The sequence below is a fragment of the Prorops nasuta genome, unplaced genomic scaffold, assembly GCF_024137725.1.
Source record: "Prorops nasuta isolate Cenicafe-Biocafe unplaced genomic scaffold, Cenicafe_Pnas_1.2 PNAS00007, whole genome shotgun sequence".
Taxonomy (NCBI): domain Eukaryota; kingdom Metazoa; phylum Arthropoda; class Insecta; order Hymenoptera; family Bethylidae; genus Prorops; species Prorops nasuta.
The window spans coordinates 724,100-750,542 of record NW_027116804.1 but is presented as its reverse complement, the minus strand read 5'-3'; the positions used below and the strand labels follow the sequence as shown (position 1 = coordinate 750,542).

Here is a 26,443-nt window from a genome sequence, read left to right as displayed (position 1 = left end):
GCCGGGGCAGTGTCGCTACTGCTGCTGCTGCTTCTGCGCCAATAACAACAGCCCATTCTCCAACTACTTCAACGCTTTATAAAAGACTCCTTCGAATACAGATTACAAGCATAACAACAAGATATATGAAGCTAGAGAATTATTAGTAATGAGTAATCATAAAAATAAGTAACCTCTTAACATTGCATAACAATTGTTAAAATTATTAGTGACTCTAGAATATCTTTTATTTCAAACAAATTTAAATTCTAATTATTTATATTATTTAACGCGTATTATTCTTGCAATTAAGACCCTTTTAAATTAATTGCTTTTTAAATTCAAGTGCAACGGAAATGGTGGACTACTGGAAGGTATTTTCGTTTTTTAATTTGCTTTAAACATTTTTCAAAATTGAAACAAAAACTTGTTTCAAGCATTATGGTGTACATAATTTCTTCTTTATCTCAATTCTCAGATTCGGTTCATTCATTAACGTAGTCAATCAAAATTAATTATATCAGGGAACATATCTGTGTCTGTCAAAAACCACGTAATTTTTATCTCATCGCTTGCGTATACGTGACCGTTGGTATATTATATCATCATAGTATGTTTTTTAAGATAAGAAAAGGTTTTACTATAAGAAATAAAATATTTTCATTCTTAATTCAAAAAAGGAACTAACAATTTAATTGTTTAAATTATAAATACGAACATTCCATACATATATATCATATAAATTAGCTTACAATGAAATGAAAGATCACACATTCCTGCTCAATTAATTTTAATTTTAAATTAAACTAATTAGTGATTTCCTTCTGCTGATAAATTAATTTTCTTCGATTATCACGATATATTTTATGCACATAATTTATAGAATCAAATACTGCACATGATAAAAATATAAATATTTCAATGATTAGCTGTGAAAATAACAGATTGAGCTGGCAATTGAAAAAAAAGTGAAATTCATTAAATGATGTTAATAATAGTATTAAACAAAAATAAAAATTTAGGTTTTATGACACGTGAAAGTTGTCTATAAATATACTCACAAAAGTTAGTAGTCGTCCTAAAGTACTCAGATGAGGGAAGCATAAGTTCTATTTTGAATGAGAGCCCCCGCCCCTTGACCCCAGGAAAACCGGCGAATTTCGCATACCGTTTGAAAATTTGCGAGAGTTGAGACGAAACTTGAGAGAGGTCAAGAGAGGCAAAGAGGCCGCGCTGCGTTTTCTTATTTGTTTTTATGGGATTATTAAAGATAGACAGACGCAATCACCGCTCTCCCTAAGGCCGTGTTTTTTTTATTCGCATTAACTTGTTCTCTTTTTTGTATCCTCGCTTTCGCAAAGCGAATGTGACCTTAGCCCCGTTCTTAACACTGAGCAGCAAGTCTTAGCCACGTGCAACGTGATTTACAATGCCAGATTTTCGATCCCTGGTAAGTTTTCGTCGAGAAATTACGATTTTCTGCCCTAGAAAACCCGTAGACCTTGAGGATCCACTAATTCGCAGTATTCCTGTATACCCATATCTTTAATAGCTCAGTGAAATAACCTGCATAGCTCGCATAACTATGGAAAAAATTTCATAAAATATTTTAATCACTTCATTCCATCTTTATGACATCATTCCTACATTACTTATATCATACAATCATTTAGAGATAAGTTTTTGCATTCATTAAATATAGTATAAACTTTCATTGTTTACATTATACAAGAATATTTGGAATTTTATAACATTAATATATTCTCAGGTTGTACCAGCTTTGGCTGGTGTTGGTGCTATCATAGTAATAGCAGCTGCTGTTAAGATTTATTTATCAAAACGCAATGATAAGAAAAGGAAATCACCAATTTTACTTGAAGATCCAGTTGTAAAATACAGTTTGCCTTTGATTAAAAAAGATATTATAAGTCACGATACAAGAAGATTCAGATTTGGTTTGCCAACTCCGGAACATGTGCTGGGACTTCCACCTGGCCAACATGTACATTTAACAGCGAAAATTGGGGAAGATGTTGTTATACGCTCCTATACACCAGTGTCTAGTGATGATGACCATGGTTTTGTAGATCTTGTTATAAAGGTATGAAAATTAAATTATTTAAAATATTTTTGTCAATATAATTGACATATTTTTTCAATAGGTATATTTTAAAAATGTACACCCTAAATTTCCTGAAGGAGGTAAGATGTCCCAACATCTGGAAGGTTTGAAAGTAGGAGAGACAGTAGATTTTAGAGGTCCGTCTGGTCGTCTTGTTTATCAGGGGTGTGGAAAATTCAGTATTAAATTACTTAGAAAGGAACCACCTGTAGAATATAGTGCTAAGAAGGTTATTAACAGCTTATTTGACTGAAAATCAAATTAATCAGAATGTTACTAAATTTTTTAATTTTCAGGTTGTTATGATTGCTGGTGGAACAGGCATTACTCCCATGTTGCAGCTTATTAGATTAATGATAAAAGATCTAAAAGATATTACCCAAGTGTCTCTACTTTTTGCAAACCAAACTGAAAGGGACATATTGTTAAGAGACGAATTAGATGAACTTGCTAGTAATAATCCTGATCAACTTAAGATATGGTATACCATAGATAATGGTAGTGAAGAATGGAAATACAGTACAGGTCATATCAATGCTGATATGATCAAAAATCATATGTTCCCACCTTCTCCAGATACCATGGTTTTAATGTGTGGCCCTCCACCAATGATTAATATGGCTTGCAATCCAAGTCTCGATAAATTAGGCTACGACCCAAAGTTGCGCTTTGCATATTAATCTATTGCAAAAAAATAATATATTTAAAAAGGATATTTATGAAAATTACGTGGACCATAAGCGCTTGTTAACAAATTAAACTAATTTAAAAATGCCTGAAAATGTACTATTCCATGCCTCAGCATGGCGTTGTAAGTTTTCTCGGAATCAAAGGATTCAATGATGCTAACTTGATTGATTCAAGCATAAAATATGATAATAAAGACGTCCAAAGCAGTATTGTAAACGGAACCTGTAAATTCTCAAAGTTATTAATTAAAAATATACTAACGTATCTTAATGTTTCCCTATTCATGCTATTGTAATACAAATATATATGAACTTGCATTTCATGTTGCATTTGTTGAAATAGAAGCATAAAAAGACATGACCTAATGATCTAAAGATACTAATGGTATCTTAAAGGATTGCTAATTATTATAAATATAATTGTTTGCATTATAATAGGAGCAGCAAATTTATTCCATTCAGAAACCTTTAACATCCTCCTAGTTTTCCCTTTTTTGCTGTTTTTTGTTACAGACACTTGTAAACTTAGTTTTTTCAATAATTTAAATATTTATTTGAATAAACCAATTTTGACAAGTATAAATTTAGCTAAAGCAGGTGGCTATAATAATATTGGGAGTATCTGCATGGGAAACATTTGTTACTTCTAGCTGTAAATTGTTAATAAAGCTCAAATTGTTATCATAAGATGGAGAGGTATTAGGACATGTTGAACTACGTATTTTATATTAAATTTATTGTTTTGTTACGAGTAGACCATTTAATATCTCGTTCACTGGAAATTTCGTATATAAATATTACAAAATGCATTATTTGCAACTTCAAAAGTAGCTTTCACAGTTTCAACAAGGCAAGCTTGTAATTGTAAATAAAATTATTCAATCTGCAAAAAAAACTAAGTGAAGTTGTTTATATATATTGTGTTTTCTTGAATAAGTTAGTACATTGATATTATTAAATGTTTATTAAAAGAGAAAATCAACAAGTTGATTAATTATTTTATAGTGCCAAAAAATATCATGGATGATCCAATCGCAACTTATATTTTGCATTATATGAACGAAGCAATATAAATGAAACTGTAATTAAAAAAGTTATAGCGTGGTTTTGTAAGTTAGCAACGTCCACGGTCCTTAACGCGTTTCCTCGGTGCTGCACGTAAAATATCATCAACACGAAGAATCATTTCAGCTGCTTCTGATGCACTGAGTAGAACTTGTCTCTTTACTGCCCAGGATTCGGTAATACCTAACTTCTTCATGCAACCAATACGCCCTTGCTCCATATCTTTGGAGATAATAAATAATTAAATTAATAAGTACATAAGGTGACTTCTCTTACAAGTATTTACAACATAAACTATCTTTACCTAGACCCAAAGTACAATAACCAGAATTATGTCCAGCTCTCAGCTCGCTAACAAGCTGAGCCGAATCATAACCAGCATTATCAGCGATGACGGTAGGCAATTGTTGTAATGCTTTGGCAAAGGCTTCCATAGCAACTGCTTCCTTGCCAGGAGTAGCAGCAGCAGATTTCATGACTGCACATGCCATTATCATTTCGCTGCAGCCACCGCCATACACGATTCTAGATTCACGAACAGTCGCTGCCAAAACACAAAGAGCATCGTGCAAAGAACGTTCAGCTTCGTCAACAATTTGTTGAGTTGCGCCTCGAATCACCACAGTGCAAGCCTCTCCTAAGGGAACTCCGGAGAATCTCAATAGTGTATCCTCTCCAATCATTACCTAATTGTAAAGAATAATATAAATACAAAAATTCAATCAAATCGGAGGTTTTACTAAATTCTTATTAACCTGCTCGATAAGATCACATTTTCCAAGCTTCACCAATTCTGGATGATCAAAGGTACTGACTATTTCTCCTCCAGTAACCAAAGCAAGTCTTTCTATTCCATCAAAATCTGCGTGTTCTATAGCCATGACGCCCGCATCGGCAAAGAGTTGTTCGGGGTAATTGTAAATTAGTTGTCGGTTGATGAAGACATTACAACCATGCTTGATGATTTTGTCAACTTTATCCTAGTAAAAAAAAGTACATTGCCAATGTAAAAAAGCTAATGAAAATATATTTTTATTTTTGTCAACCATACCTTCATCTTTTCCTTTTCTGCTGTTTCCAATTCTGCTATCTTTGCCATTGAATCTACACGAACTCTAGAACCAAATACCTGAAACAAAAATTACATTATTCATTGTTTAAGAAACAATTATTAAACATACCTTAATTTTATCTGTGTCCATTGGGGTATTAGCAATTAGAATGCGAGCATTGGTAACTCTCTGCGGTTGATGCACTCCTGGCTTCTTATCTAATAGAAATCCATTATCCAGGAAAGAGTCTGCTAAGGTACCACCTCGTTTTTTGATTATCTGAATTGCCGATAAGTTTCCAGAACCTTTCAATCTTAAAACAGCATCAACTGCTAGCTTGCTAAAATGCTCTTTATGTTGAGACAAAATTTTGGAGCTAAGAGTAGTCCGTGCAATATTCATCAAATCTTCTTTGAAACAGTCAGCATCAGCTGAATTATCTGATGCAGCATTGAGAAGAGTGTCTCTTGCTACACTAGTAGCCTTCCTCCAGCCAGCAATTATAGTTTGTGGATGAATCTTCTGATCAATTAATTTCTCTGCTTCTTTTAGAAGCTCCGAAGCTATAAATTCGTATGAAAAGAATTATGGACAACAGTAAGAATGCAAAAATATGAAATTGATTAGTAGAAACAAACCAAGAACAGTAACTGAGGTAGTTCCATCACCAACTTCATCATCCTGGACACGAGACATGTCTACTAAAATCTTGGCAGCAGGATTGTCGACACCAACACTTTTCAAAATCGTCGCGCCATCATTTGTAACCTGGACCTGACCAGCAGAACGTCCGTGTGATACTAAAATTTTATCCATCCCTTTAGGCCCAAGGGTCGACTTAACCAAATCGCCGATAGCTATGGCTCCAACAAAAAGGCTAAGCCTAGCGATTTCGGCTTTTTCCTCCTCCGCTTCATTCTTGAGGATCCTTACAGGATTTAGCGACACCTAAGAAATAACAAAATTAGAGTTAATTCAACACGGGAGAATGTTCCATTTAACCAATTTGAGATTGAAATCATCACACACACACACACACACAATCAATTTTAGACTACCATTGAAGACTTTTAAGTAAAAATATAAAAAATCCACAATTTATCATTTAATTTTAATTTTTCAGTAAGATAGTAATGAAAGAGATATCATTTTTATAATAGTGCACGTGTGCCATTTGTCATCATTTGAGTTAAAATTTGCCAAGCAGTCAATTTTTGTTTGATGCCATGAGTCAAGAGAAAGATAAACTTTTCGCTGATACTATTACACATTATTAAGGAATTGAATAATTACCATTTTCTAACAATGGAGAAGCCTTAAATCCAATGAATGATATGAAATAAATCGCCCAAGAATCCAGGAATATAATTATCCCGAATAGTTTGCCGACAAGCAAATAATCAACCTGCGAGGCAATGAGGTGAGAGGTAGCGAACGCCTATGTTCAGTAATCAGCACGGGACTGTTCGCTCTATACATTTCTTTTATAGATCATTTCCTATTGGTCAATGATAAATTTAAGAATTGAATAGGCCAATAGAAATCGTGGGTTCCTAAACTTTATAAGAGAGATAGCCAATCGGACTTTATATCAATACATAAAGTCCGTTAATTTCATGACTTAACCGCAGAGGACTCTGCTGTTTTCATGTGTTACTGGCCGTCGATTTAATTCCTTTTAAGGACCTGTAAACTTGTGTCGGTATAAGCTTAGCGGCACGGATATCCATTTCTCTTCTTCCTACGAAATTTATGTATATATATATTAGTATTCAGTTTTTCTATCGATATATTTAAATGTTGAATTTAATAAAATTATTGTAATAATACTGATGAACTATATATATATATATATATATATATATATATAAATTTTGGTATTTTTAATAATATAAACTATATTACAATAATTATAATAAAGTAACAATTCTAGTTTAAGAAAGAAAATATTTTATTATTACTATCAATTACAGAATCGTCAAGGAACTACGTAAGAAATAATTGGACTAGGAGATAGATAATAATTATGAGTCTCGTTCAGGGAATAAAAGGGCATATTTGAAAGTACGTGCAGCTGCATGGAGAAAGTATAAAATCAGCATTGCTACGTATGCATAGTAGGTTTAACTATAAGTATGTAAAGTATGCCACACTGCACGTGCATTGCGAATTCGTGGAAAACTATTGACAAAACTAGTAAAAACTGGCGATTGTAGGTGATCGCGGAAATGTATCTTATAAATATGCAGTATAATGAAGGTAAAAAGATATTACAGTAAAATACGGAAGGTTTCGGCATATACCGAATATTGACTGTAATTGTTTATATGGGAATTTCGGAGTTGTTATTAGTCATAGATTCGAGTTATTTGAAAGTACAGAAAAGTCGGTAGAGCACCGGTTTGTTTGCCAGAGTCCATTGATCAAATCGAACGTAAGCGCGCGCACCCTTTAAATATTAACGGTCTTCTCGCGCAGCTGTCCCCCATCTCAACTCTCACGACCACGACAATGCATGGGGGTCGTTGGTGCTTTGTTGCACTCGTGACCGCTAAACAACAATTCTATTCCAAAAGACAAGAGTTACAGGGATTGTATTGTTTCGCTTTTCAGAATTTATGTCCTTGAAGTAAATAATATAAAGAGGTTAAAGAAAAAGTGTTAAAAACCTGTAAAGGAGGAATAAGTAGAATGATGCAACTTTTTTATATTACATACAACGTTTGTATTCTCGAAAGATATACACGCCCAATCTAATCTATCAATTATCGATCAACAGAGCTAACCAGAGTTTCTTTGAATTGATAAGATGACGCATCGATGAAAATAATTGTACCGTGCAACGAGCACCAGCACTAGCAAGCAGATGTTCTGAGTGGCGCGTGCCTGGTGCCCCCAGCACATGCGTGCCCCTACTGGATGGAGATGAAAATGCTTTTTCAGGGGACTCGAAACTCGAATAAGAACCCCCGCATGTGTGTTTCGAGGAGGAGCCAATGCATTACTCGCACCTGGCTTTCGAATAGTCCACACTGGCGTGATTTCACGATGCGTCACACATACGCATAAATGAGTCTGGCAAAAATGAGGCAAAGGCAAGAAGAAAGATTGCCAATATGCTTTAATCGATGAACTCCAAACTGCAATTGGTGCGAGCGTTGCAGGTTATGATGACACATGAAAATGAAATTGATGTGTGTTGACTAGTGGAGGGGGGAGGAGCGTGAAGGAGACTCGATGCTTTGACGGTTGGATGGCACATGCCACAGTAGCTTATAGGTTAGGGGTAGATGTATAGGAGAAGAGGGGTCCTGTATCCGTTATGGGCCTGAAAGGGGAGGGGCCCCATTCTCATATAGGATTTGCCTTTTGCCATGGGGAGGCGATCGACTCGTGGTGGCTCGCGCGAGCCAAAGAAGTCGGTCGACTCATCGAGTTGTGCCGAAATTAAGCCAGCATCAGACAAGCACAGTCGCGTCGACAGTCGGCACTTAGCTCGACAAGCTTAGTTTGGTTTGCTCAGTCGTTCGACAAGCTTGAGCGCGCTCGGTTCTCTGCGAATACCGGTGTCTCCTCTTCTCCTGTTTATTACTTTCATTAATTATTTTATTGTTAGTGAAAAAATTGCCAATCTTTTTAAAGTCATTTTTTATGTAATAATATCTCTCCATGGGGGTTGGGAAGGATGCCATAAGGTTCTTCCGTGGCACGCGCCCTACTGGAGGGTCGTCACCGTCACGCTCCGCGAATCGGAGGAACCACCAGCTGTGTTAATCAGTATACTTGTCTGCTGGTCTGGTCTCTCGACTAGTGACCGACGGTACTCGACAGTTTACCATCGTCCAATCTTCGGGAAGCATGAGTACATTCAAGAGATATCAAAGTAAAGTGTTCTGGAAGCAAATGGCTGTCCAGGATAAGGCCGCTTCGTCGATGAGTCCCGATTGGGAACCGCAAGTCCTACAGCAAGAAATATCCTCCAATTCCTGCGAGGATGACGACCATAGGAATATAACTGCTATATTCGTCGATGGGTATATAATTATAATTACATATAAAAAATAGAACAATAAGAGTTTTTCGCTGAGCTGTATATACACATTCAAGGTCCTCACTTAAAACGCCCTAGAGTATATATATACTATATATATGCAAGAAGAGAGATGAGTGTATCTCTTTAACTATAATAGATATTAAATATTTGCAAAGGGATTTCCCCCAATTCGAAGCTTTCTATTGGTCGCAATCAGAGAGGTACTGTGCAAAAATTTGATAAAATTTATAATTTATAAATACAAACACTTTCTTATATGCAAATTTTAAGGAATTTTAAGTGTAGCACTCTGTTATAAATATTATTAACTATATAATAAAGCATGATCTTCTTTATCCAGGAGACAAGATATAGAGAAGAGTGAAGAGAAGGAAGAGAAAATTTCGAGAGCAGATAATTCTTGTAGTCCCGTTAGTCAGGACATCAGGAGTCAAGATTCAGGATTCTCGGATTCCTCCGATCCGGAAGCTGAAGCTTACGAGAACGAGACGCCGCGAAGGAGGCGTCGCAGGAGGTGCAGGGTGCCGGAACGCGCGATTCCGAAACCCTCTCACACCTCGACGCCCAAGGATCCCAGGACTTTATTTTTTCACAAGAAAAATACCACTTCAACGTCATCACCATCGTCACCCTTGCAAGAGTCGAGAAGGTAAACCGCTGCTGCTGCACTGGGCTGCCAGAAAATTCCATAGCAGCGAGTCACCTTCCGCGATAATTTACGCTTTAATATATATATATACATTAATGCGAGTAGGGACGGGAGCGATGAGTGTCTCGTTTCATTTTGTTGGTAGAAAATGGGCCACGATAACGCCAGTGCCTGCGTATGGTATACGTACATTGTGTAGTATAATATGTATCACGAATGAGTCGTCGTCAATTGTTGGCATTGCAGCTGTGTTGTGAGTCGCTCTTCAGGAATGTGCGTTACTATACTTCCTCCTGGCTAATGTAAGCTGCCATGAATTCGTCATGCGTATATATATTAATATATATATATAGTTGTGTGTGTATTATTTCTTAAATTCAATTGCGAGTCCATTAGTAAGCTACGCGCGCGACGAATAAAACTAAAAAAATCATATACGCGCAGTATATGTCGATGAGTGTGCGTGCTTAGCATTTAGGAGCTGCGGGTGCCTTGTAAAATTTCTTATAAAATTGCGTTGGGATATAAAGGTGTGCGCGTCACGCGTGTCACCGAAAGGCACACGTGATTCAATGCGATTCAACGTGTTGCCGGAGGAATACGTAAGACAGAAGAGTAGACGAGAGCTAAAAACGAGTTTTATGTATTAGTCAGAGGCAACTGCTAGATTAGTCACGAGATTCGTATCTCTCTGAATTTAATTATAGCCATTATATGGGAAATTATTATTTGTAGAGCTGGAAGCGAGTGCATCGAGTGCCTCGGGGATTTTTTGTACGCGACGGAACCACCGGAGGATCCGGAAGAAGAGCCAAGGTCATTGAGGTCGGAGTCATCGTCGAGCAATTCGATTCAGCTGGACTTCCGTGGGAAAACCTCGGCTACCAGAGCCTGGCTATGCGAGCTCGTCGAAAGAACCGAGAGCGAATGTTGCATAACCCTGCAGAGCAAGAGTTTGCCATCAAGAAGAAAATCGGATGCTGAGAGAGAAGCTGCAGCAGCAACTGGAGATACTTGTAACCTCTCGAGTATCGCCACTGCAGCTGCCAGCAAACTTCTCCTGAAAGCTGATGAGTTCGAGCAGCGCTACAAACGTATCGTTTGGTAAATTTAAAATTCATCCTGCACGTACTGAATCAAAAGATACGATGTCACGACGGCGAGTACATATATACACCGTTGAGGCACTGCCTTCTCTATACAGCAAGATTGTAAACCTTAACCTTAAAAATTTTGTTGAATTATTTTATCTTTATGAATTTGAAATATCTTGATTTGATGTTAATTTTATGTGAGAACATTTTTATAAAGCTTTAAAACGAGGCTAGAAACATCAAAATCGGTTCACGCAAGCCTGAGATATCACACTGATATTTCTTTGAAGCAAGATGAAGTTCAATTTTATTTTCATGTTTTCCACGCGCAGGAAAATATCTACGGAGACTCGACAAGAAGAAGCCTGTAGATCCCAGAAGGATCTCCTGCGTTCCATCGAGGAAGATGCTTTTTCCTTGCTGAAGGAACTAGGTGCACCACCGCCACGCAGGATTCAACTAGGAAGTCACAAGACGATCATGAAACAACTGCAGAGTTTGAAAAACAACGTGGACGATGTCATCGAGACTCGACTCGACTTTTATGTGGAGGTTCGTATCTTCTTTTCATCCTTTTACAATGTTTTTTTTTATATTTGGTGATTTTGTCTTTTTTTATCTTGAAATCTGTGTGCAGAGGATCGTTCGTGCTTTGGAGGACGCTTCGACGGAAGATTCAAGTACGGTGAGGGGATCCTTGGCGGCCTTGACTGCTCTGGGATTGGCAGGAACTCGCGCTGCAGACAGTATAGCCAGGTGTTCTGGTATTCGGGCCCTGTTAACATCCCTCATGTCGGCTAATAGATTGTCCAGTGAATTTCGCGCGGCTGCGCTTCGAGCTTTGGCCAGCGTCTGTTGCTCCGCGTTGGCCATCGAGAGATTCGTGAAGGACGGTGGAGCGGAAATCCTCAGCGATCTCCTGGCCACGAGATCCTCCCCGGAGAAAGAGAGAATGGAAGCTACCTCTTTGGTAGTGCAGATCACGGCACCCTGGACCAACGCTCAGGGCCTTCCATATTTGGAGTCTTTTGCGGACAGTTTGGTACCCTCCATAACTGACCTTGGAGAAAGCACGGAGTGTGGACAAACTCTGCTCTTGACAGCCGCTGCTTTGAACCAAATCTCTAAGTCCAGAAGATTCGCTTCCGCCATTTTGGAGAACGATACTGTTAGAAGGTTATTGAGGAGCGTTAAGAAAACCAGTGGTAGTAATGTCTGGGTGATGGAGCAAGTTGCTTCCTTGGTAGGAGAACTTGCAAAGTTTCCCGAGGCTCGACCTCATCTAGCTCGAGCGAAAGCTTCTGTCGCTCTTGTTTGCTTCTTGAGAATGAGACCACCTGGTGTCGAAGATGCTTACAAAAGACTTGAAGCAACTGCGGCCGCTGCCCTCACGAGAATGTGCGTTGATCCAGAAATTGCCAAGCAAGTTGTTGCCGTTGGCGGTGCCGATTGTCTTCCTACTTATTACGACACTGGTAGTGAACTTGCTGAGCAAACAGATGCTGCTGGATTACTCAAATATACCAAATCACTCAGGAGAGCTTGCAAAAAGGCTTCCAAACATATCGATTCTGCCAAAGCTTCCGATTACAGTCCTCTCAGTTGAAATTAGTTATCCGCGCCCAATTTATTAAAAAAAACGTATGAAAATTTTCTATCTTCATTTGTACATACATAATAAATTCATTTGTAAATAAAACAATTAATATAAACTGCTAGATATTTGTACAAATCATGTCTATTATAAAATCTAACATTATATTTAATATTGTATTTTATCCTATTTTTTAATAAAAGATTTTTATCCTTTTATTTTAATCAATACACCTTATCAATTATTTTTAAAAGGTAATACACCAATCATCCATATTTTAGCAAATTAAATGATTTAAGTATCATTTTCTTATAGATATACTATTAAAATAACATTATTTACAATCTATACGAATAAAACTGGTAATTATAAGTTTCCAGACTGGTATTAATTACATCTTATAGTATTAAACAAACTGTCATGAATCACGTTTTTATGCTATTTTTCATTATTCTTAATTAGTTGATTTTCATGAAAAATATCTACTGTGGTTTCATGGCAAGGTCTCAATTCAAGATCGATCGATCCCAAAATAAATTTCCCTTCTGGAGCTTTGAAATAGTCCAAGCCTCGTCCTATTTTTATTATCCAGCCATTACTGAGCCTAAATTAGTATAATATAATATATAATTTATTAACGTTTTTATTGTAAAATACATAACATTTTAAACTTACTTGATTTGTCTGTCGTGGAGAGTCTCGGAAAACGAAAAATTAAAAGTTACTAATCTGGTCTGAAAGCTCTTTTGCAATTCCCCTAGTCTGGACAATTGACCTGCCTTATCATCCGTGTCACGAGATGTAATCAAAGACACTTTCGATAAAGACTGACACTTTTGAACAGCCAATTCGCAAAATCTTACCAAATTTTGACACTATGAAAAAAATGAAATCAGGTTTTAATATTATATGAAACAATGAAACTGTACAGTTTTTTTAAAATTAACTAAGATACCTGATGAAACAGTCTTATATAGGGATCTTCTATATGAATGCTAGTTACAGAAGCATCTAAAAATCTACCGAAAACCGTCGTGTAACCATATCCGATTGCATTATTTTCTATTTTAATTAATTCCCTATAATCACCGGCTTCCTTTCTTTGTCTAATTAGTTCCTTGACTTTCTCAGCTCTTTCCAAATATTCTTTTGCTCGAGCAGCAAAATGTTTTTGTTTACTTTCGTCCTTTGTCTCTACACACAGCGAACAATTAATATATTAGTAGATTACTTCAATATTTTAATTGGTTATTATTTAACAAGTAAAAAAAATTGCATACCTTTAATCGAGTTAATAAGAATTTGTACGCCTTCCTGATAAAGTACCAGAGCCATCGTATATTGCTTCTTATTGTCCATCTCTACAGCTCGTTTTAAAATAGAAGCTGCCGCATTTTCCATCTCTTCGATTGATAGGCAATAGGTATTATCCAATATTACGCTAAAAACCATAAGCTTTTAAGTTTCAAAATAAATGCGCGAAAAATTCAATTTTTCAAAATAATAGGATGATATGGGTTCCGATCGTACATATATCGAACATTATCGATATATTGAAATTCGCGGCTAATATCACACGGTACCTATTCTGATTTGCTGTATTTTGTGTTTCTAACAGTCAAGTTTGCTGAAGATGGAACTGAAACTCTAACCTATCAATAATTACTACTCCAATAAATCTCTATTTCTGTTATGCGTAAAAAAAAGAATTCTTACTATTTTTGCAAGGAAAACATTCTAAGATTAACGTTATGTAGAGTTTATACGAAAGGTGAGTCAAACCTTAAATCTTCTGTTATTGGCACACCTTACTTTTTATGTAGTTAGATATGTTTTCTTTCAACTTCCTTCCGAACCTAAATAACTCGCATGGCGCGTAATTTTCATGGCGTGCGCGCGGCCATTTCAATTTATTAAAAATAATGCATTCTCGTAATTTAAGATTATAATCTAATTTATTATATACGAAAATTCCTAATTTATCGTATATGATAAAAATATTTGCTGGATTATATTAAAAATAGTATTATGATTGTCACTATGTGTGTGATATATTTCGTTAATTTTTATTATTTTTTGATAGTATAATGAAGTCAAGCAAAGGATCTGGAACAAGTTCGTTATGGGGTGAGCTTCCAGTTAGAGAAACTCTGAAACAGGAAGTAATCACTCCAGATATTATAGAAAATATCTGGCGTCAGGTTATGGATGACACTAATAAAAAAGACAGTGAATTTCCAATAGATAAGCACTTTGATTATGTTCAGTAAGATTAATACAGATTTTAATATAGCGATGTCATGTTTCAAATTGTTTAATTTTAAATGTCATTTTAGATTGCCTATGGGAAATATACATGTTTTAAACACAATAAACCTTCATCATCAAAGGAGAATGCTGGTAAAAATTTAAATTGGTTAATGTCACGTTAATCTTTTATTGAAAAGCTGTGTATATTTTAATTCTGATTAATAGGAAAGTGGAACAATACATTGTAATAATTCTGAAATTAATCTAGAAGAATCGCAGAGTAAGAAACCTGAAGTATTGAATCCTTTTAACTTCATAGAACCCAGAAAGAAGTGTGTGAATACATATTTATTTTGAATTCCCTGGAATAGAAAATAATTATAAAGTTTTTTTAGAGTAATGGTAAGAGATCCATCTACCAAATATCACCTGACACCAGAAACGGCGCATAATATACTTAAGCATGCTGTAATTGTATTGTTAGCCCATATTGGGTTTGAGACTGCATCAAACGTTGGGATAAACATGTTAACGGATGTTGCTGATCATTTCCTGCGACGAATTACGCTTTTATTAAAAGTTGCTTCTGAACAGGCAGAGCATGGATTTCCTGTATGATGTCCTTATATCTACAGTTTTTCGCTAATGGTGGGACATAGGAGATTTTGTGTTACTTAACTATAGCACTCAGTATTATCATATTTTGCTTAATTTAGTATTATTAAACTGAGCAAGATTAATTAAAAATGAATAGTACTTAATACGAAGAGTGAATTTTACTAAATTAAACGAACATGAAACCTAGATCCTACTGTTAGAAAAACAATTTTAAATTTGTATGATAAATTCGGATAAGGGGTTAAATCATAATTTTGGTTTTCTTCAGGATGCTATGGAAAGAGTTTTACTAGAAGCAGGTGTAGGGGGAATAGTTTCTTTACATGATTATTATCAAGATTACGTAATAAGGTTTGAGGAAAACATGAAGAAAAAAGTTATTCAATTAGCAAAGAAACAGAAGCAGAAGCAGAAACAGCTTGAATTCAATGCTTGCAGTACAAAGTAAGTAAAAGGGAAAACCATTCAAATTTGATACAAAAATATCAGACATAAATAATAGGTATGTCTTTCTTAAGAATAAATTTGGATGATGGAGTTAAATTACAATTTGAAGAATTAGATGAATTCGGTAATGTATACAGGGAAGTTCCTACGCTTCAATTGCTTGATCCAGAAATGGGGTTTACTCCAAGTCTTGATGCTGGTTTTCAAATGCTACACAGTCTTGAACAAGATCAGTAAGTGCAGTAATTATTACAAAAGAAAAAGGAATTCCTTGATAAAATATATGTAATTTGTTTACTCGTAGATTACACAGTCTAGAAGGAGAGGAAGATGTAGGCGCCAGTGATTCCCCAGGCATAGTACAACGTGCTGAAATACCTCCAGAAAAAAAAAGAAAATTAATAAAGGAATGATCTCTCCCTAAGCTTTTATGATTATCCCAAATTTCAACTGCGAATCGAAGTTATTGTATTTAGTAAATAATTTTTTTTATAACTTTCGTTATTTAATTATGAACGTATGAAGAGTATTTTTTGTTGTCTTTTTTTTTCAACGCACTTTGCCGAATAAATTTTAATATCTGAAGTTAGAAATAAAAGTAGAGTGAAGATGTATATAGTGAAAATAGATACATATACGGACGTACACGGAAATGCTGGTGATCATTCAAGTTTGGCACTGGCACGGTTTCCCGCATTCTTTTAAAAATGCAATAAACGCCATCTGTTGACAGTTCCATTATCTAGAATTGTCAGTGATTCATGGAGTCACAGTCACAGCATAAAATTCTCGGCTCGGCTATTAATTAGCAATTTTCTATAATTATGCAGTAATCTACGTGGGTCAGATTGCATCTTTTTATACAAAAGCGAACGTTTTTCAAGAAATAACGTATTGGTACAGTTAAATTTTGTGGAGAGCAGTCGATCCGGCGAAAATTTATCAGTCAAAATTTTTAGTGTGGTCGGCAGCAAAATGGCAGCAAGCGACTCCACGACGGACGAAAGTCTTTATCCGATTGCTGTTCTCATTGACGAACTGAAAAATGAGGACGTACAGGTGAGTTTACTGAGAAGACAAATGTCGCTCCTTTATATTGAATTAACCGGTATAAACGAAACATTGAAACGGAAATGGATATAAACTGATCGTCGGACCGTATCCACAAGAGAATCTGTATATTTTTTAGAAACTTTTTTGCTTGTTTATATGTTTTCTGACAGTATACAAGTTGATTTTCGTACAGAATCAATGATATTTATTGAAAGAAATGAACTACAATCAATGATTGACATGTATTTATCTCTTTCAAAACGGTTTATTTACAAAAGAGACCTCTTGTTATTGTTATTTTTTGAAGTGTTCTAGTACTTGTACTTATATCTGATTGTATGAACTTATCATTGTTGCAGTTGCGGCTTAATTCAATTAAGAAACTTTCCACAATCGCTCTCGCACTTGGTATCGAGAGAACGCGTAGCGAATTGATTCCATTTTTGACAGAAACTATTTACGATGAGGATGAAGTTTTGCTTGCTCTGGCTGAGCAGCTTGGACAGTTTACACCTCTGGTTGGAGGCCCAGAATATGTACATTGTTTACTGCCACCTTTAGAATCATTAGCTACAGTTGAAGAAACTGTGGTACGAGATAAGGCAGTTGAATCATTAAGGATAATTGCTGCACAGCATAGCCCTGCAGATCTAGAAGAACATTTTGTTCCATTGGTCGTACGTTTAACATCTGGTGATTGGTTCACATCGAGAACATCAGCCTGTGGACTTTTCAGTGTCTGCTATCCACGTGTCAGTCCTACTATTAAAGCTGAATTGCGAAATCATTTTCGTAATTTGTGCCAAGATGACACTCCTATGGCTCGTAGATCCGCTGCTTCAAAACTAGGAGAGTTCGCAAATGTAGTAGAGATTGAATATTTAAAGTCAGATTTAATCCCAATGTTTGTTATACTTGCTCAAGACGAACAAGATTCAGTACGCTTATTGGCTGTCGAAGCATGTGTCAGTATTGCAGCTTTGCTGCAGCAGGAAGATGTTGAACAGCTTGTAATGCCTACTCTTCGCCAATGCGCAGGCGATCAGTCATGGAGGGTGCGCTATATGGTAGCAGATAAATTTACCGACCTTCAGAAAGCGGTTGGTCCAGAAATTACAAAAACAGATTTGGTGCCAGCATTTCAAATTCTACTAAAAGATATAGAAGCTGAAGTAAGAGCAGCTGCTGCTGACAAAGTCCGTGATTTTTGTCAAAATCTTGATCAATTTAGCCAAGAGAATATCATTATGAACAATATTTTGCCAATAGTAAAGGAGCTTGTAGCTGATCCTAATCAACACGTAAAATCAGCTTTGGCAAGCGTTATAATGGGTCTCAGTCCAATCTTAGGCAAACACAAGTACGTGAAATATTAATTATATTGAGTACCAGAGGTGAACCGTTTAAATTCATCCATGCAAATATCTCAAAATATAGTGATGCAGTAAGAAGTGTTTTAAACAAAAATTTTGTTTTAGAGAGGAATATAATTTTGATATATTAGAGTTTACATCTGTCAATTGGAGGTCATGTAAATCTATTTCAAAACACCCTTCATTTTTTACTTTATATTCTTCTAGCAGACTTACAGAGCTTTTTCAATCATTATTCGAATGTATCATTGTGATATAATTGATCAATTAAAATCAATTTAATATTAGCAAATTATGCTTCCATTTAAGCTATAAATTTTTGCTGAAAATGTTTTCATTGAATCTTTTGATTTTGGGATATTCTCTTGGATAGATTAAAATGGCCTATTCTATATTTGAAGCAACTTTTTATTTTTATAGCACTATTGAGCATTTGTTGCCACTCTTTTTGTCACAACTCAGGGATGAGTGCCCAGAAGTACGATTAAACATTATTAGCAACTTAGAGTGCGTCAATGAAGTCATTGGTATTCAACAGTTATCTCAATCTTTATTACCAGCTATTGTAGAATTAGCTGAGGACACAAAGTGGAGAGTACGATTGGCTATTATCGAGTGAGTTTTATAAATCAAAGCACTTTGTTTTAATTTATTATTTAATAAGAATTGTTTTTTGCATTCTACTGAAAACAATATCATTTATTACTCGTACAGAAAATAGCTGCGCTCATGCTTTATAAATCATTATATGAACAGAATCTCTATATTTCTCCATTTATTACAAAATATATTAATTTTTTGTAGGTATATGCCATTGTTGGCTGGACAACTCGGGGTAGAGTTTTTTGATGAAAAATTAAATTCGTTATGCATGACATGGTTGGTGGATCATGTTTATGCCATTAGAGAAGCAGCTACTTTGAACTTGAAAAAATTGGTAGAAAAATTTGGTCCTGAATGGGCGCAAAACACCGTAATTCCAAAAGTTATTGCTATGTCTAGGGATCAGAATTATTTGCACAGAATGACATGTTTATTCTGTATTAATGTCTTGGCTGAAGTTTGTGGTCCAGAAATAACCACAAAATTAATGCTTCAAACAGTTTTGGATATGGCCACTGATAATGTAGCCAATGTCAGATTTAATGTGGCAAAAACATTGCAGAGAATCGGACCTTACCTAGAACCTTCTGCAGTCCAGATGCAAGTGAAGCCTGTTCTTGATAAACTTAATACAGATGGAGATGTAGATGTGAAATATTTTGCTTCAGAAGCAATAGCTAGTATTGCAGGTTAAATTTTCACTTATTTTAAGGAATGCAAATGTTGTTGAGGAGTTATTAATAATTGTTTTTATCATTCACAGGCTGAGTATAATTTAAAGCATTTATTTACCGCCAGAAATAAACAACCAGGATTGGGAAGAAGTCCCTGACGCATTACTTTCAAATACACCAGACAGCAGATAATATTAATGCACGATGCTAAAACTGAAAATCCAATGACAAAAGTTATAAATTACAAATTAGCAGTAAATACAGACGGTATTTTAAGTTCTGTTGTATTTGTATATCTATAATTATACTAATTATTGAATATTCAATTTAATTGGTAACTTGTATATCTCATACTTAAATGATTATCATAAAGAATAATATAATAATAATAAAGAAAAATATCTTCAGACCAAACTTCTTACTATAACGATCAACGATATTTTCACTTTTAAATATTTTATTTTGTAATCAATTTTTTAAGATATACATTACATATTATCACAGCTTATTACTATTTTCCATTAATAACATATGTGTGTACACGTACGCATTTAAAAGTATAGTAATGCAATGTATATTTACATTTCACGCTGAAATTTGTAGGGCGGTAATACAGAAAATTATAACAAATTATTTTCGTTCTTTTAAGTTTGTTCCGCAGGATAAAGTAATACATTTTTTATCTCTTTTAATATATGCCCTCTAAAAAAAACTTTGATTCATTAACTTTGATATTATCTGTATTATCATGTGCATATGACGCAAATTATAGTATTATCACTGAGATTTCAACAAAAACTGAAGTATTATAGTAAATGAAAAAAAAAAGAATTTGTTCTATACATTTTTCTAAACAAGAATAGCATTGCTAAATTGTTTATACTTGAGAAATCTAGCCTATAAGTATATAATTATCTTATTATTTGCAACATTCTGTTCCTATTTTATTTTTTGTGAAATATCTTTAAGTGATAAATAGATTTGCTAAAACATTTAGTTTGAGGAGTTTAAATTATTGTTGTAATCTGGGTAGATAAACAATAAAGAATATATTAATTAACTTTTTCTTTACGAATAAAAGATAACAGTTTGGCCAGACGGAAAAGACATTTTCACAAAATTAAGCTTTATAGTTGCAAATATCAATATTACACATGTATATGCATATATATTTTTAGATAATTGATATAGTCTGTTATGTTCCATTAATTGTTCGACAGAGTAAGGGATATAATGACCATTATAAAAGAAAAAAAGTAACACTATCGATACTCTTAAGAGATCGTTATTGGTTCTACCATATCATAGAATTTGATATTTAACATCAAACGTCAGATAGATCCCTAATAAATCGCAAAAAAGCAATCTATAACTATTTTATTATTTACACACTAATACTACTTGCTGATTGTATATTCAGCAGGACAAATTTCGCACTCAAGAATTGCGTATTAGATATATGGAAAAATTATACCAAATCATATTCTTGTCTGTTTAAAATGTAGATGGATTTTCTCCATATGCAACAAAACTCAATCTATGCACGCACTTGCTTAAATTATTCAAAGTGTCCCAAACCACCTATATCACCTATATATCTCAGAAACAAAACGAAATAAAAATAAATTCTAAATAAAAATTGTAGGAAATTTAGAATTTCATGTAAGAGCACCATAAGTATGACCTTGAAATGCATTGTTAAGGCCATATCCACTTTTAAAATGCAACCTTCTATTTTTATTGCATATTCTTCTAGTTTACTTTGAGAACTTCCTAAATACTAAGATAATTTGTTATTTATTTCTATCGTTCATTAGATACTTCGATTTGCAATTGCATACAAATGTACTTGGTTAAAATAGCGTGAACGACCGCTACAATTACACATGTATGGTTGCTCCCCTACTTATAATTTCAAATTAAAATATCTGGTGAACGAGTATATGGAATAATATATTGATATAGTATTTTGGGAAGCTTTCCAAGTACACTACAATATTATATAACAAAAAAAAATAGAATTCTATTTCTATAATGGGTAAACATAACAATACAGCTCAAGGTCAAACTTATGGCGCCATTAAATGCAATTCTGAGAGTTCTACAGCTTATCTGAAACTTTCTATTTATCCCCTTCTGCGATATCGGTGATCTGGAACAGCTTGTTTGGACATTTACTACGTTTGTTAATTACAAGTACTAACGTCATTATCCTGCTGTTGCTTCATATACTTCAATTATTAAGCAGTAATACAATGAGATTAAGAGCGGTCTTGATATGGAAATTGTCTACATTAAGCATTGCGTTAATTAACTTGGAGAAAAATCATAAAATTCAACCTTATACAGATTATGATAAAGTTTCAAATCTGCTGTTTTTCTTGAAAACTATGCATTTTAGAAAATGTCTATCAGAGAAATATTTTTTTGTACTTTTATAAATATATCAGACAGTGATATTGAATTGAGCTACAATGGAATGTTACAAAGTTCTTGAAGGTTACCTTGGCTTTTTAAAATTAGTATTTAATTATTAACTGTACATTCTTATAGCTTATCTCGAGAGCTTTACGAAATACGTTATTGATGTGCCGTTTAATCCAGGTGTTTACAAGATATTTGGATTTGAAAGTGTTCATGTGTTGGTCTGCATGACGAGGTGTGCATGACCACCTCGCAGCATACACGTATTTGTTCGTCTAATTTCAAATCTAAATACCTCGTAAACACTTGCATTAAATGGGACATTAAAATAGAGTTTTTAAAAGATCTTAAGATAAGCTGCAAGAATAAGTAGTAAAGCAATGGGAATTTCCACTAGAAAAAATTCAAGATCATCTTCACGTGCTCTTCAACACTTCATCTAAAACAAAACCAATATCATCATAATAGATTTTTCTTAAATCTTTAGTTTTCAAGAAAATCAATTGGTCCGAAGCTTTGACATATATCCTGTATATTATGATGGGTTAGTCATTCTTTGAAGAGTCAGAATTATTTGTGAAAGCCACAAAGAGCACAGCTCAATATAATCGCAAAAATCTTAAGCGATTTACAAGTCTTTCAATAAACAAAAATCGCCGGATTTAGTTTACATAAGATGATTTGTAGTATATAATATATACTTACGTGTTTTTTGATAATCTATATATATATATATATATCGTTGTACACTAATGTGGGATATTTAATGATATGCGCTCTAGAAGCTACGTATATGATTCAACACTTATGCACTAATCAACCATATGATGTAGACAGATACGCAATATTACGTATGACGTAATACTTATTATATGTTAGGATTCTAATGAATATAAGAATATAGTACGGGCTTAATAAATCTATAATGACAATTTGTTAAAACAAATTAGGGATAGCTAATAAGAAATTTGGCAAATTGTTTTAATCGAGATACACGAGGCTTGAACGAATGTTTTCTTTCTTTTACTTCAGAAGTAAGAATCGAAATTCATGATAGTATTTTTGGAGAACCATGTCGCGATTTCGATTTATTTTATAGTATATACAGCTCTTTTAATATTCTTCTGCGGTTAAATATTGTTATCGATATTTCGTTCATACCAATGTTGACGATTACATACGGTGAATATCCTCCTGAGCCAATTTCATTACATCGAGGCAGGAATCTCTGATTTAGTAAGATCAACCGAAACCGTGTGACTGATTGTAGAAACTTGGGATGATCCAGAGCTATCAGAATTGACAATATTCAACGATGAGATTTTAGCTCGTTGATAAGCAACTACGGTGTTCAAACTCAAGAACCTATAAAGAAAAAACATTGAGTTATGCGATCTATGCGACAATTTTGTAATGGTACTTTAAGAATTTAAGCGCAAGAATTGAGACTCACCTAATACAGACATACATAATTAGTAAAGCAGTACCAGCTGCAAGCATTCTAATAATAGGTCCTTCAACGAGCTGAATGACTATCCATGCGGCTGCAGAAGAACCGCACATGGTGGTCACAATTGCAATAGTTTGAAGACAATGACGTGGGGTCAAACTATTTTGCCAGTCCAATCTACTTGCGTGTTCAACATTATATTTTGTGTTGCAGACTTTGCAAGTAAGACTATCCGCGTTAACAGAACTCTAACAGACAAAAGATATTTATTAAAAATTCTATTTCTTTGATAGATTAATAATTGAGCTTAATAAGAACTCTCACACACCTCAACTAGCCACCGACGTAAACAGTCGTGATGAACAGCGCTTACATCACCTCTGCATTGACACGGTTGAATTAATGGGCCAGCATCTTGTCTTTCACTGTCATAACATATCCAGCAATCTTTGCTGCTAACGGAAACTCCATCAGTAACATGTGCTGGCTCATGTAAACGTTTTTTCTCTTGCAACTCTATCTCTTTGCTAGGTTTGGTTTGATCCAAATCGATCTTTTTTAATATACGTTTGGGATTTAATATCCATAGCTCCTCTGGACTGTAAGTTATACATTTGTTTATCAAGGATTATGAGAAGCAATGATGAACTTATGATGATTATTAATGAATTACCTTATGCAATTCCACAAAACGCAAGGGAACCATAGCGCTACTCCAACTTCGATAACACGAAAAACAATGTCGTGCCAGTTTCGACTGTATATGGGTACCCTAAAATTAACCAAATTATAATATAAAGCAATTAATAGTAATTTGTATAAATTAGATTTATTTATATTTATTACTTTGTTTTCCAGAATTCACTGAGAGTTTCACTGAATAAAAACCCTACGACAATGAAAAGCATGAATGCTTGAGATAGTAGCCCAAATCGAGATTGATGTAGCTGTGAAGTATTAACTTGTTGCTGTAAACGAACTGCATCAGATGTGCTTGGTGTTGATTCAAATAATTTTGCAGTCACTTGCTCCTCTCCTTCAGCTTTTGGGTCATCCGGAGTACGCTTACTAGTGGCTATTGATGCTACTTGATGCTCGTTTAAAAAACCACCTCTCACCTATTAGTATATTATATTAAATCAATATTGATTCAATTTACATTTGTAAATATTATAAAATATAGGTAAAAATAAGAACAAATACCTTGAAGAATACTTCTACACCATAAATCAAAAAAAGTATAACCACAATGAATAAAAGCACAGCATAGCATCCATTGAATATGTGAGTGTAATAGCTCTAGAAAAAAAACTAATAGTAGTCTCCAGTTTAGAATTTTAAATATAAATTTTTATAAAATTAGACTTACATGATCTACATGTGTCTGAGTTCTTGCGGTAACAAATTCAGCTATGAGCAAAGAGTATGTAATCAAATTAAAGACTGCAAAAGCTAAAAAGGTTGTTGAAATAAATTGAGGTTTCTCCCATCTAATATCCTGCAAATGAAATACTTCTGCCCAGAAACAAACAATCAAAGATGATCCGCTTAGTAGAAGGGGATAATAGGCGGATAATAAGCTTCTTGACCATCCTTCATTAAAAGCTGTCTATAATTATTTATAAAACAAAATAATTTTTAATAAAATACTAACAAAAAATCAATTTGTTAGAAAGAAAAGATGTAACTTACTGGTGATGTAAAATAAGCTCCTCTTATTGCTGTGGCAAGAAACACCACAAAGTATAATAGTTTCTGTGTTGTAACTCTGCAAGCTCTTAAAAAAGATGGGGCTTTCATTCTTTGCCATTCGGCAACTATACACATTACCAGTTGAATCAAGCATACGAATGCCAATATAAAAAAGATTGTAGAAAATGCAACATAATAACTGAAGTTTGGAACATGGCATTCAGAACCATCAAATTGAATCTAAATAAAAATATTGTGTTAATGATATTATATCTTTGATGGCTTTGTGCATTAATTTAAATACTTTACCTCACATAAGCAGGTTCCATTATGGCATTCTCCATGCCCAGAACAGTTTTCTATACCACAAGTATTGTTCCAAGCCATCATTCCAAATTTTATCAATAAGGATAATGGATTTTGTGTACTCAAAGCAATCACTTGTTCCATGATCGTTCTATAAAAGAGACTGCTTAGAAGCAGCTCTCTGTAACAATAAAAATTTAAATATTAGTTTTTATTATAAATAACACACTTAAATATTCTGTGACAGTTTTAATTCACAATTAAGAATCTAATAATTAATCAGCACAATTCTCTTTGAGCTTATCTGACATGTATACAAGGTATAAAAATGTCAAGTGTGACTTGAAATATATTATCTACTATCTCACATTTACATACAGCCAAATGTTACAAATCTATACTTGATTAAAAGCAGTGGTCACAAAAATGATAAAAAATGTTACTAGAATCTTTTAAATTCTGATAATAGGTGATAAAATCAAGTGAATGATAACTTTATTATTGGAAAATAATATAAAACCATTTAAAAAAGAAAATTCTAAGGGAATAACTGACAAAGAATATAAAATTTCCATGAATTCCTTAAATATGTAATGGATGAAACCATCTTTCAATGGGTAATGAGAAATAATACTCCATGTTGAGGAATAAAAAAACAAAATAGTCTCGATGTGGAGATAAAAAGTGAAATAAAATTTTAGGTAAAATAAGTAACAATCGTACCTTATTGTTATTTAGTACGTGATGTTGCAGAAAAATTGAAATTTTTGCAAAGTAGCAATGATACAGTCTGAATTTACTACGGGTATCCAAGAACGCTATTACTTTGTTACATTTGTCAGCTGTCAGCGTTCTGTGGCACTTGCACAATGTCAACATTAAAACAAGCGTTAATAAATGTCCCACAAATTTTCAAAGAAAACTTTTCACTAAGTTAAATCGATCGATAACGCATAATAAATGATTCTGTGGTAACGAAAGGTCGTCACCTACCAAATCCACTAAAACGTTTCGTCACTAAACAATTGACGTTCTATTTTTTCTCTTCATTGATAAGTTCGCCACGAACTACATCAGCCTTCTATGAGCAATAGATAGTCAAGCATGCAGGGCAGTTGCGCGCGATACGTATTAGAGATGCTGATATTGTATCGATATATCGTAATATCGATATTTTTATGAAATTTTTCGATATTTTATACCGATATTTCTAGTGACAATATTTAGGTGTATCGATACTGAAGCGCTAATATCA

At 34.3% G+C, this 26,443-nt stretch overlaps 7 protein-coding genes across 11 annotated transcripts; 4 read left to right on the top strand and 3 right to left on the bottom strand.

Annotated features, from left to right (window-relative positions):
- Window positions 1-7: 7 nt before the first annotated feature.
- On the top strand, window positions 8-3,477 carry LOC136775170 (NADH-cytochrome b5 reductase 2). Of its 2 annotated transcripts, XM_066729687.1 has the most exons (5): window positions 8-353; window positions 1,341-1,429; window positions 1,748-2,080; window positions 2,142-2,330; window positions 2,398-3,477. In XM_066729687.1, exons 2-5 carry the CDS (start codon window positions 1,409-1,411, stop codon window positions 2,779-2,781), a joined length of 927 nt encoding a protein of 308 aa, XP_066585784.1. In that variant the 5' UTR covers window positions 8-353; window positions 1,341-1,408; the 3' UTR covers window positions 2,782-3,477. The 2 variants fall into 2 exon arrangements, with proteins under 2 accessions (XP_066585784.1, XP_066585785.1); XM_066729688.1 differs by lacking the exon at window positions 1,341-1,429 and having other exon boundaries at window positions 12-353.
- Window positions 3,478-3,739: 262 nt separating this feature from the next.
- On the bottom strand, window positions 3,740-6,348 carry CCT2 (chaperonin containing TCP1 subunit 2). The gene is made up of 7 exons (XM_066729684.1): window positions 6,201-6,348; window positions 5,546-5,855; window positions 5,037-5,470; window positions 4,907-4,984; window positions 4,611-4,835; window positions 4,160-4,541; window positions 3,740-4,077 (listed from the first exon to the last, which is right to left on the bottom strand). Exons 1-7 carry the CDS (start codon window positions 6,201-6,203, stop codon window positions 3,905-3,907), a joined length of 1,605 nt encoding a protein of 534 aa, XP_066585781.1. The 5' UTR covers window positions 6,204-6,348; the 3' UTR covers window positions 3,740-3,904.
- A 1,994-nt stretch (window positions 6,349-8,342) lies between these two features.
- insc (inscuteable) lies at window positions 8,343-12,522 on the top strand. 2 transcript variants are annotated; one of them, XM_066729831.1, is made up of 5 exons: window positions 8,343-8,941; window positions 9,302-9,610; window positions 10,346-10,714; window positions 11,037-11,256; window positions 11,342-12,522. In XM_066729831.1, the coding sequence occupies exons 1-5, from the start codon at window positions 8,766-8,768 to the stop codon at window positions 12,308-12,310; spliced, it is 2,043 nt and encodes a 680-aa protein (XP_066585928.1). In that variant the 5' UTR covers window positions 8,343-8,765; the 3' UTR covers window positions 12,311-12,522. The 2 variants fall into 2 exon arrangements, with proteins under 2 accessions (XP_066585928.1, XP_066585929.1); XM_066729832.1 differs by lacking the exons at window positions 8,343-8,941; window positions 9,302-9,610 and adding an exon at window positions 9,648-9,912.
- A 7-nt stretch (window positions 12,523-12,529) lies between these two features.
- On the bottom strand, window positions 12,530-14,148 carry LOC136775255 (MIT domain-containing protein 1-like). Of its 2 annotated transcripts, none has more exons than XM_066729839.1 (5): window positions 14,111-14,148; window positions 13,579-13,739; window positions 13,254-13,492; window positions 12,974-13,173; window positions 12,530-12,902 (listed from the first exon to the last, which is right to left on the bottom strand). In XM_066729839.1, exons 2-5 carry the CDS (start codon window positions 13,697-13,699, stop codon window positions 12,737-12,739), a joined length of 726 nt encoding a protein of 241 aa, XP_066585936.1. In that variant the 5' UTR covers window positions 13,700-13,739; window positions 14,111-14,148; the 3' UTR covers window positions 12,530-12,736. The 2 variants fall into 2 exon arrangements, with proteins under 2 accessions (XP_066585936.1, XP_066585935.1); XM_066729838.1 differs by having other exon boundaries at window positions 12,532-12,902; window positions 14,081-14,136.
- On the top strand, window positions 13,893-16,142 carry LOC136775254 (STAGA complex 65 subunit gamma-like). Of its 2 annotated transcripts, none has more exons than XM_066729837.1 (8): window positions 13,893-14,069; window positions 14,382-14,564; window positions 14,635-14,698; window positions 14,774-14,880; window positions 14,944-15,160; window positions 15,435-15,610; window positions 15,751-15,846; window positions 15,918-16,142. In XM_066729837.1, the coding sequence occupies exons 2-8, from the start codon at window positions 14,386-14,388 to the stop codon at window positions 16,024-16,026; spliced, it is 948 nt and encodes a 315-aa protein (XP_066585934.1). In that variant the 5' UTR covers window positions 13,893-14,069; window positions 14,382-14,385; the 3' UTR covers window positions 16,027-16,142. The 2 variants fall into 2 exon arrangements, with proteins under 2 accessions (XP_066585934.1, XP_066585933.1); XM_066729836.1 differs by having other exon boundaries at window positions 15,685-15,846.
- Window positions 16,143-16,253: 111 nt separating this feature from the next.
- On the top strand, window positions 16,254-19,949 carry Pp2A-29B (Protein phosphatase PP2A regulatory subunit A). The gene is made up of 5 exons (XM_066729833.1): window positions 16,254-16,672; window positions 17,026-18,026; window positions 18,460-18,654; window positions 18,844-19,331; window positions 19,406-19,949. Exons 1-5 carry the CDS (start codon window positions 16,589-16,591, stop codon window positions 19,408-19,410), a joined length of 1,773 nt encoding a protein of 590 aa, XP_066585930.1. The 5' UTR covers window positions 16,254-16,588; the 3' UTR covers window positions 19,411-19,949.
- On the bottom strand, window positions 19,407-26,249 carry LOC136775253 (uncharacterized). Its single transcript, XM_066729835.1, has 10 exons — window positions 25,912-26,249; window positions 25,192-25,369; window positions 24,883-25,122; window positions 24,560-24,799; window positions 24,394-24,489; window positions 24,037-24,308; window positions 23,864-23,962; window positions 23,519-23,789; window positions 23,194-23,438; window positions 19,407-23,105 (listed from the first exon to the last, which is right to left on the bottom strand). Exons 2-10 carry the CDS (start codon window positions 25,330-25,332, stop codon window positions 22,949-22,951), a joined length of 1,761 nt encoding a protein of 586 aa, XP_066585932.1. The 5' UTR covers window positions 25,333-25,369; window positions 25,912-26,249; the 3' UTR covers window positions 19,407-22,948.
- Between the last annotated feature and the right edge of the window lie 194 nt (window positions 26,250-26,443).